This window comes from Miscanthus floridulus, chromosome 10, assembly GCF_019320115.1.
Source record: "Miscanthus floridulus cultivar M001 chromosome 10, ASM1932011v1, whole genome shotgun sequence".
Classification (NCBI taxonomy): domain Eukaryota; kingdom Viridiplantae; phylum Streptophyta; class Magnoliopsida; order Poales; family Poaceae; genus Miscanthus; species Miscanthus floridulus.
This window is the reverse complement of record NC_089589.1, coordinates 113,541,960-113,552,365: the sequence shown is the minus strand read 5'-3', so window position 1 is coordinate 113,552,365 and position 10,406 is coordinate 113,541,960. Positions and strand designations below refer to the sequence as shown.

Genomic DNA, 10,406 nt, shown 5'->3' with positions numbered 1-10,406 from the left:
GTGAAAAAAGAATGGGAGTTTGCCATGAATCTGAATGAACTGAAATTCTTTTGCTCGAAAAGAGGTAATCCACATTTTATTGTTGTACAAAAAAAATACATGCTTTGTTTTGCGAGAAAACAAAATACATGCTTTTGTGAAGCTGAAATGTTGCAAAATAAAAATTGAAAGGATATGCCAAAAAAACAAATATTGCAATACTATGATAGGCAAACAAAAAAAGCTAAATGTATGCTTTTGCGAAGATGAAATATTGCAATTCTAGATGGGGCAACTAAAAGTTGAAATGATATGTTGAAAAAACAGGAAATTTGTTTTGGAAGTATATGTTGAAAATTGAAAAACAAAATTGGAAGGATATTTTGAAAATTAAAAACAAAAAAAAAGCTATGTGATTGAAAAACAAGATTGGAAGGATATGTTAAAAATTGAAAACAAAAAAAAAGCTATGTGATATGTTGAAAAATTGAAAAAAAAAAAGAGAGGCTACGTCTGAGTTCAGGATCGGACTGGGGACCTTTAGCGTGGGAGACCAAGTGACTGTTTAGTTCTCGAAATTTTATAAAATTTTTCAAGATTTCTCGTCACATCGAATCTTTGACGTATGCCTGAAGCATTAAATATAAATAAAAAATAAAACTAATTACACATTTTAGACGAAATTCACGAGACGAATCTTTTAAGCCTAATTAAACTATAATTGAACACTAATTGTTAAATAACAACGAAAGTGGTACAATATCATTTTTAAAAAAAAATCGCCAACTAAAGTAGGCCTAACTTGATGAACAACTACACCACCCAGGCCTTGTTTAGATTGAAGAAAATTTCAACTTGATGAATAGTAGCACTTTCGTCTTATTTGGTAAATATTGTCCAATTGTGGACCAACTAAGTTCAAAAGATTCATCTCGTGATTTCCAACTAAACTGTGCAATTAGTTATTTTTTTTACCTACATTTAATGCTCCATGCAAGCATCCAAAAATTGATGTGATGGAGAGAGAGTGAAAAAACTTGGAACTTTGAAGGGAACTAAACAAGGCCCCAGACAACTTGTTCAGTATGAGATTAAAGCCCTTCAATTTCAAAATATCATTGTGTTTTGCATTGTATCCAGTAGTAGGTGACTAGACTGTCTCCGTTTTGGGCTTTTGGCAGGCAGCGATCCAACACACCTCGCCACCGGCGGCGGCGACGCGTCCGACACGGCCCCCCGCAATGGCGAAGAAGAGGAAGAAGGAAAGAGCGGCCAAGGAACCCCGCGAGAACCACCACCTCCATCCACATCCCCAGCCCTCCATTTCCACCCGCGAACACAAACGCCGAGACCCTGCCCCCACCACCGGCTCCGGCTCCGAATCCGACCCCTCGCCGCCGTCCACTCCGGACGCCGTTCGCCGCCTGGTCGATCCCTACTCGAAGCCCCGCCTTCTCGCCATCCTCGCGGAGGCGGCCACGGCCGACCCCGCGCTGCGCGCCCGCCTCGGCGCCGCCGCCGCCGCGTCGCCCTCGCACCGCCGGCTCTTCGTCCACGGCCTCCCGCCGCACGCCGACGGCGCCGCGCTCGCGGAGGCGTTCTCCCGCTTCGGTCCCCTCGCCGACTGCCACGCCGTCGCGGACCACCGCGCCTCGGGGTCGTCGGGCCGCTGCTGCAAAGGGTACGGCTTCGTGTCCTTCGCCTCCCGCGCCGCCGCCCGCCGCGCGCTTCGGGAAGCTCCGCGCGTCACCGTCGCCGGCCGCCCCGTTTCCGTCCAGTTCGCGTCGGCCGGCCCCGACCCGTCTGGTGGGGGCGGGGGCGCCGGGCGGCGGGTGTACGTGACCAACGTCGCGCCGGACGCCAGCGCGGAGCGGCTGCGCGCGTTCTTCGCGCGGTTCGGGGAGCTCGAGGGCGGGCCGTTCGGCTTCGACGCCGACACCGGGGCGTCCCGCGGGTACGCACTGTTCGTGTACCAGGCGGCGGCCGGCGCCGCGAAGGCGGTCGAGGAGCCGTACCGCGTGTTCGAGGGGCGCACGCTGCATTGCCAGCTCGCCAACAAACCCGCGCAGAAGACCAAGGCACCCGCGGCGCCTCCGCCGGCGGTGGTGGCAGCTTCGGCTGCCGGAACGCCACCACCGCGGGCGGTACGGCCACCCGCGCGGCAGCTGGTGCTTGATGCCGCCGCGGCCGCCGGCGTGGTAGACCTTGCAGCTTACGCTCGTGACCCAGCACAGGCTGCAGCGTTGCTTGGCCAGAATCCTGCTCTTGCGGCTGCAGCATTGAGCACTGCATTGGCGTCTGGGGATGCCGCTGCCATTCCGGTCACTCCGGCAGCTGTGTCTGTGCCAATGGAAGTAGCAGTGGCCTGGCCCTCGCCAAAACCGGCGGCTGCCGTAACAGTGGCACCATCACCAGTGATGGCTGGTGTTCGACCCTGTGGAGGCCCAGGACTGCTTGGGCCATACAAACCGCCATCCTTGCCAGTGGTGTCATCCTCATCAGGGAGGAAAGGGACACTGATGAGCACCTGATGGAGTCATGGTAATTTGTAATTGTAACCTTCTCTTGCTGCCAAAAATGGCCTTTTGGTTATTTTACTTACGCTGATTGCAATTGGTTTAGTGTCCTTTTCATTGATTGAGGATCGATTTATGCATATCTTGATATTGGTTTGCAGAGAGGGACCTATGGACACTGCAAATCTTAGTTGTGCTCAAGCTCAAGAGGCCTTCAGGAAGGAAGTATGTCGATGGCTTCTGTTTTTGTAATCCTGAGACTAGGGTGCAAATCTAGTTGCACCAGCCTACATTCCATGGAACCGTGTAGTGTTTCACACTTTCACTTTCCTTATAACCGTCTGATCTGCCAGAAAACTATAAAATGTATTGCCATCCTTAGACCTGAGCGGGTTTTGTCTATCAGCAATCAGTATTAGCTTCTACGGTCAGAAAATCTTGGTTCATTGCATTGTTTTGGTATCGTGGAATGATGTGGAGGATAAAAAAGTTCGGACGAGTGGCACCTGTGTCCGCTCAACTTTTTTAATGACACATATGGAGTTGCAAACTTTTTAAATGGCACACAGGGAAAAGACTCTTACTTTAATTGGTGCATTGAGAGTGATGGGCAGTGGGAGTGTCAGATTTGTGCTGGGATCGTTTTGAAATTGCGATATGCTATGCCCTCGGGGTTGAAGGGCTAATTTTGATATGTTATGCGATTTGATGCCATTATTCGTTTGTAGAGCTACTACACCTCACCAAGGGTGACAGAAAAATTCGATCTTCGAAATGAAAGAAAGTTTTTTTCCCCAGTGGCTGCTGTAGTCCTGTCAGTTTTAAATTTAGTGTTTAGTTGATAGGTGTACAGGTTGTCCCATTACATTCTTTTCAGAGACAGATTTTCACGTTTGTTACCTGATGTTATAAGTTCAATTGGTGCCATCTGGTTGTTCGATTTGATTATTCGAGAGTACTACTAGAATTTGTTGTGAAATAATGTCTACAAATAATTTTTTGTCAGTTTATCAAGCTATGATCGACACTATCTTGCAATTGCAAGGATAAGTGGATAACCACATTACATTTTTCTTTTCTTTCATGAATTCGTTTCTGACAGAATAAGCTATTTCATTTGCCTGCTATTTATTCATGCAATACAGAACACACCAACCTGAATCTGCAGCATACAAATATAAAACAACCTGGTTTGTATTCAATATGTTTAATATGTATCAATTAGTACATGATGTACATGAGAAAGAACTGCATGTGAGGCTGTGATCAACGGCATTGTACAATATGTGGTTCTGCTGTTGAAGTAGGAAAACAAACTGAATGAACATGATGGCATTTCCATTCATCGCAAAAATAATCCTTTCCTCCTTCAGAAACTGCCTGTATTATGTACAAGGTCACATAACCCTTCCTGCTTAGTAACAGTATTTTCTGTATTCTACGGTGCTACTAGGACTACTTTCTGCTGATGTATTCCAGTGCTTCTGTTGATATGCCGATTATAGCATACAGCACAGCAGGCAGGGTAACAAATACTGGTGTCTGCATGGTACGGTGTCACAGATGGCATTCGGCATTGCGAATGCCTCTATGGACCATGAAAGCTCAATTCCACCTCTTTGAATTTTTAAGCGACTTTGATTTTTGTTTGCTTTGTTGGAAGGCCTGCATCTTCTGCTTCTTTCTGACAGCTTTCTCTGCCTGCATTAGAGTTCAGAAAATGAAAACAAGTGTTAGACTGGCAAACTAAAGTAAACAATTTTACAGCTCACACCTGAAGTGGCCTAAATATTTACCTTCGACATTTTCGACTTTGCTTTTACTTTGGGGGCTTTCTCCTCGAGCTCTTCCTCACGAGCAAGTTCCCTTTCTCTGGCTTCAAGGTTCCTTTCAAGGTAATACTGCAAACATTTGATAAAGAAAAAACTTCATCATTAATGGTTATCTCATCTTCCAATGACCTAGACAATCGCATTGATTTTATGCTAATTTATCACTGAATGGCTGGAGCCATTATGATTCTGTTTCTCAATTGGGTCATGTCAGATTCAGCATGGGAACTTTTTGACACTAGATAGATCTCTTAGTTCTTCTCTTTCACTGCATAGTTTCTGTCATACTAATCTCTTACACGACCATCTAATAGATGCATTCAGGATGACAATACAAATCACTTATGCCATGTTAAGCAGAGAACACTATAGATGGATGCAATCAGTATTAAGGGGAACTATTATATGCAAAGAGTTCAACATATAGGTGAGGCAAGTTTCTAAGATCATAGGACAGCTTACATTGTAATCTCCTTGATAGTCTTGGATAGTCTGATCTTTCACTTCAATGACTCTGTTCACAATTTGTTTTATAAAGTACCGGTCATGAGAAACTGTTATTACAGTACCTGTATATTCTGATATTGCCTCCTGTCAAGCATGCAAAAAGTTATTAGGACTGCATGCTAGAAAATTTCCTCAATCCCACGAGAGAGATGAGGAACTGATAGATCATAAAAAATGATTATTATATAGAACAAGAACTGTGTCTGACCTCAAGCATTTCTTTTGATGGGATATCAAGATGGTTTGTCGGTTCATCCAAGATGAGTAAAGTAGATGGAGTCACCATGAACTTGCAAAATGCAAGCCTTGCCTAAGAAATCATAAATAAAGGGTGAGAAAATGTAAACAGGCCAGTAATACTGTTCTACAAAAAATCTTTGTCAACCACCAACGGAGAGCATTTAGACAGAGCTTCAGCTTATAAAGGTGACTTCTGAGGAGTAAAAAACAAAAAAGGTAAAAACTGTACTGAAAACGTGAATTACCTTCTCTCCACCACTTAAAAACTGAACTTTTCTATCCAGCATGTCATCCCTGAAGTTACAACGGCCAAGGAGACCTTTGATATCATCAAGTGTCCAGTCCTCTGCAGCTTCTGCTACAGTGTCTAGCACAGTCTTCTCTAAATCAAGAGCTTCTGCCTGGTAGAACATCATATCCCATTAATCTAAATGGAAAAGGACAACTTTTCTTGTATTTATTCAGTAGGAGCATGACTAATAAGTAATAACCAAGTGCCCCCATGTCGACATCTGATCTAAACAACCGCAAGAGAAGATAACAAGCAGAGTAACTCTATTTACCTGATTCTGCTCGAAATAGTTCGGCAACACATTATGGTCCCCAAGAAGCACCTCACCACCTTGTGGCTTCTCCATCCCCAAAATAAGTTTAAGCAATGTGCTCTTTCCACAACCATTGGGTCCAATAATAGCTATCTTTTCACCTCTCTCTACTATAAGATTAGCATTGTTGAACAAAGTCTGGACACACGACACAGCAATCAGGATAGGTGCAAAAAATTGATGTAGAGAATATCACAGTATAAAAATTCAGAAAACTAAAATTTTGGAAGAAATGGCCAATGGGCATCTACACAACATTGCTGACCTTATCCTCAAATCCGAATTGAAGATTGTTTATTGTCAACACAGTTCTCCCACTTCTTTCACGCTCAGGGAATCTGATCTTCAGCTGCTTCCTTTGGAAAGGTTTCTCAATCAACCCTTCCTTTTCAAGCTTCTCCAATTTCTGTTGAAACAAGATAAAAGCTAGTAGTCACACAAAAATGTGTAGAAATATATGAAGAGAAATAGAAGCTAAAATTACAATTCGGTCACAATGATTTGTTGCAGGCTTCCCAATAAGCAATCCAAGTAGTTACCTTCTGCTCACTGGAAGCACGCCCTGCATTAACTCCGGCACCAAGTCTGTTTATCAGCTCCTTTGTCTGCTCAATCTCCTTCTGCTGCTTCTCCCACGCAGCATACTGCACCTGCACTGCTACTGCCTTCGCTAGAATGTACTCTGAATAGTTACCCTTGTATGTCTTGGACACACCAAATTCAGTTTCCACTATCTTTGTACACAACTGATCAAGAAACGCCCTGTCATGAGATATAATGACCATCGGCACATCCTGCGTCTTAAGATAGCTCTCCAGCCACTCAACGGTATCCAAATCGACATGATTCGTAGGCTCATCAAGCAAAAGCAAATCAGGGTCCTGCACAAGATCGAATTTACACTATTTTTAGAACATTTAAAAACTAAAAGCAATTGCCATCAATAACCCAATGACAATCTATCAGAATTCACTGCCAATTTGCTAGTACAATGCAATTCCATTTGCAGTCATCACAATTCATCACATTGTACGTTTGTAAGGATTATGCAGCATGATGTAAAGGTTAATTAATGTTTATACCTGAAGAAGTATCTTGCCAAGAGACATCCTCATTTTCCACCCACCACTGAAGGAGGCGACGAGGCGGTCGGCGTCCTCAGGCATGAATCCGAGCTCTGGCATGAGCTTCTGCACCTTGACGTCCACCATGTCGAGGTCCACGTCCTGGGAGCGGCGCTGCAGCAGGTCGAGCTCATCGAGGAGGCGGCCCATGAGGTCCATGTCCTCGGTGGCGCCCTCGAGCGCCGCCTGCACCTGCTCGAGCCGGCGCTTGACCTCCATCTCCTCCTGGAAGGCGCTGAAGAACTCCTCCCTGACGGTGCGGGAGGCGGAGACCTCGAACTCCTGGCTGAGGAAGGCGATCTTCATGTTGTCCTTGGCCTTGACGACGGCGCCGCCGTCGGGCTGCTCGAGCCCCGCGATGATGCGGAGCTGCGTCGTCTTGCCCGCGCCGTTCACGCCGACGAGCCCCACCTTCTCGCCGCGCTGCACCTCCCAGGACACGTCCTTGAGCACCGTCACGCCCTTGTAGGATTTTGAGATTCCCTCCAGCCGCACCCCGGACGGGATGCTAGATGCGCCGCTGCTGCCGCCCGACCGCTTCTTCTTGGTCCCGGCGGCGGCGGAGGAAGGGTCGGAGGAGGTGAGGAGGGAGGAAAGGTCCTGGCTTTTGGCGTCCTCTTTCTCCTCGGTGGTTGTGGTGGTGAAGGGGGAGGAGGAGGAGGTGGTGAGGCGGCAGGATAGGGGGCCATGGCGGCGGCGGCGGAGACGGCGGGATGTGGTGGGGACGGCGCGGGAGGAGGAAGGAGCGGAGGGGAGGAGTGAGGAATGGAGGCGGAGGGAGCGTACGAGCTTGCCGGAGAGGAGGTCCATGGCGGCCATGGAGTCCTCCGTCTCTCGGAGCTGGAGCCGGGGCCTCTGTGTGTGTGTGTGTGCTCTGTTTTGGGTGGAGACAGAGCGGCCACACAGCACAAACCCAACCAGCGTATGGGTGAGAAAGGAGGAGCAGTGGAAGAAGAAAGACTTTTATCAAAAACAATTTTGATGCGTAATTTTAGGTTCTAAACAATAGCTTTTTTTGTAAAAGATTTGTAAGTCTTTGTATTATTAAGGTAGAAAAAAAATTTCGATACAACACGCTTTAGCGGCATCGTAGGCGGTCAATAAAGTTTTAAACAAGAATCTTTCAAAAATTTTAATCTCAAAAGTGTTCTTTATCATTTTAATTTCTTTTGCTTTGGATTTTTTAGGATAAAATTCCATAGTGAAAAATCTAGTTTTTCATAGGAAAGGAGAGTTATGTATTTCTTCCATTGAGTTTTTTTTTTCAATTGCTTTAGTGTGGTCTCAATACTTCTAGGATAAATTATTGGTGACATTGTGTGTGATATTGACGTGGTAAAAGGATCAAGAATAGTCTTTCAGTTTTATGTGTCCTTTTTAAAAAAAAAGTTTTATGTTTCATGCAGATATTTTTGTTGTTTATGAAAGCCTAGTTTGAAAAGTTTCTTCTAGACAGGGTAAGAAGATAATAGTTTTATTTTCTTGTGAGGTTTCTATTTGTTGATTTCATGTGGTCTAAATTTTGGAAGGATAAATAGGTAGAAAATGTCCCTCCATGAAGTTGATGCTTTCCTACAAGTTGGGAGTAGTTAATTGGCATGCAACCATCACCGCAAGGGATGTATTTTCGAATGATTTTTGTAAAAAAAAACGAGGTTATTTAAAATACTCTCTTCTCTAAACATGCCTTTGGAATTTTTGTTCTGCTTTGTTTATGTTAATATCTCTTTCCTTTTGTTTGGAAGGAAAGGGGAGGCACTCAAGCTTGTTTTCCGTTTTTGAGTTTCCCATGTGCTGTTCAGTATGGTTGAGTACATTTTTGGAATGAGCAACCTAGAACTTTCTGTTGAGTATTGAATATATCTGATTCGATGTTTTTATAGAGATGGTGGGAATAGGCAGTACCATGACGAAAATGATTCTCTCTTGTAGATGGTCTTAGTGGCGTGTGATATGAACGCGGCAAAAGGATCTGGAATAGTCTTTTGGTGTGTTTTGATTCTATGAAGATATTATTTTTCTTAATGAAAGCCTAGTTTTAGATACTTCTAGAGAGGGGAAGAAGATAATAGTTTTATTTTTTTCCTTTGAGGTCTCTATTTGTTGATTTTCATGTGGTCTAATGTTTTGGGAGGGTAGAAAACTTTCTCCCCATGAAGTTGATGCTTTTTTACAAGTTTGGAATAATTATTGGTATGCAACCGTCACCACAAGGGTTATATTTTTGAATGATTTTTTTCTAAAAAAATTCTATTAAGAAGGTTCGCTTTAAATACTCTCTTCTCTAAAATTGCCTCTGGAAATTTTACGCTATTTTGTTTATGTTAATATCCCTTCCCTTTTGTTTGGAAGGAAAGGGGAGGCACTCAAGTCTTGTTTTCACTTTATGAGGTTTGCATAGGTTGGTCAACATGGTTGAGTACATTTTTGGAGTGAGCAACCTAGAACTTTCTGCTGAGGATTGAATCTCTCTCTCTGGTTCAACGTTTTATGGAACTTCGATGTTGTACTCACAAGAGCTAAATATGGTGGGAATAGGCAGCACCATGACGAAAATGTTTTTTTTTGTTAATTAAGATAAGAAAGCCCTTTTGTGGGAATAGGCAGCACCATGATGAAAATGCGCGCGATACTCTTTTTGGCAGTAGTGCGTTGATGGGCCGAGAAATTCTTGTGGCCTGTGTTCATTCATGGGTAGGAGGAGGACGAAAGCCGACGAGGCCGCGGTGGGCCACCGCCGGGCCGAGCGGGGCCCGGACGTGTGGGCGCGGGCGGAATCGTGCGGAGCTTCGCGGCCACTGGCCGCCACCCACGTGTCGATCGCGTGCGCGCCGGAGATAAAAAGCCATCCGGTCTTTGGCTCGCCTTTGGTCAGCTGATGATCAAGTAAAGGAGGAGAATCTTGGTGTTGTATTTCTTCGATGATTAGTGCGTACAGTGCATCCGGGGGCATGTAGCTTCCATTGCTCACAAACACAAACGTGTAATGCATAGGTGAATATTATTTCTCTTCTCTCCAGGAAAGTTTCTACTCCCTCATTCTAAATTATAAGGTATTATGGCTTTACTAAACACTTAGATGTACATAATATCTAAATATATTGTAAAAGTAATGTATTAAAAAAATTAAAACGTCTAATATATAGTTTAAAGCGAAGAGAGTAGCCGATTGCTCCGAGCTTAGCAGCATAAGCAATGGCTGAAGTAGACCTAAGCAAATTCCAGTATTGTTCGCATATATTCATATTTTGTGCTCTCATGAACGTATTCGAAACGCTAGGTCGATGAATCTTAAGATTGATTTAAATCCCTTGAAAGACACATAAACTTGCTAATACAGACCCAATGTTGATCCTGTATAACTTAGTTAAAGATTTATTTATATTTAACAAGCATAAACCTAAATAAAATCTATAACTAAGTTATACAGGATTCAATGAGTATGAAATTTTTACTACAGTTTAAGCATACAATAATTAGCCCACCATAAAAATTTCACCATAATGGGACCATAGAAACTGCAGCTATGAATGATTCCAATTAATTACAGAAAAGTATAGATCTAAAGTCACATCAAAAACTTTGTACTAATGCATACCATAT

General features: G+C 44.1%; 2 protein-coding genes across 2 annotated transcripts; one reads left to right on the top strand and one right to left on the bottom strand.

The window, feature by feature from the left end:
- The first annotated feature begins 1,136 nt into the window (after positions 1-1,136).
- Positions 1,137-3,055, top strand: LOC136485376 (UBP1-associated protein 2A-like). The gene is made up of 2 exons (XM_066482275.1): positions 1,137-2,520; positions 2,657-3,055. Exon 1 carries the CDS (start codon positions 1,221-1,223, stop codon positions 2,508-2,510), a length of 1,290 nt encoding a protein of 429 aa, XP_066338372.1. The 5' UTR covers positions 1,137-1,220; the 3' UTR covers positions 2,511-2,520; positions 2,657-3,055.
- A 616-nt stretch (positions 3,056-3,671) lies between these two features.
- Positions 3,672-7,727, bottom strand: LOC136486984 (ABC transporter F family member 5-like). The gene is made up of 9 exons (XM_066484090.1): positions 6,762-7,727; positions 6,219-6,560; positions 5,945-6,085; positions 5,638-5,817; positions 5,320-5,475; positions 5,043-5,144; positions 4,790-4,918; positions 4,292-4,396; positions 3,672-4,196 (listed from the first exon to the last, which is right to left on the bottom strand). The coding sequence occupies exons 1-9, from the start codon at positions 7,620-7,622 to the stop codon at positions 4,101-4,103; spliced, it is 2,112 nt and encodes a 703-aa protein (XP_066340187.1). The 5' UTR covers positions 7,623-7,727; the 3' UTR covers positions 3,672-4,100.
- Positions 7,728-10,406: the final 2,679 nt, after the last annotated feature.

What these genes read in the sequence shown, in the direction of transcription:
- LOC136486984 (XM_066484090.1), bottom strand. Translation starts at nt 7,622, where the DNA reads ATGGCCGCCATGGACCTCCTCTCCGGCAAGCTCGTACGCTCCCTCCGC. An exon ending in AATTCGGATTTGAGGATAAG is followed by an intron (nt 5,818 to 5,944) that starts GTCAGCAATGTT and finishes TCGTGTGTCCAG; the next exon opens with ACTTTGTTCAACAATGCTAA. An exon ending in ACTATTTCGAGCAGAATCAG is followed by an intron (nt 5,476 to 5,637) that starts GTAAATAGAGTT and finishes ATGTTCTACCAG; the next exon opens with GCAGAAGCTCTTGATTTAGA.
- LOC136485376 (XM_066482275.1), top strand. Translation starts at nt 1,221, where the DNA reads ATGGCGAAGAAGAGGAAGAAGGAAAGAGCGGCCAAGGAACCCCGCGAG.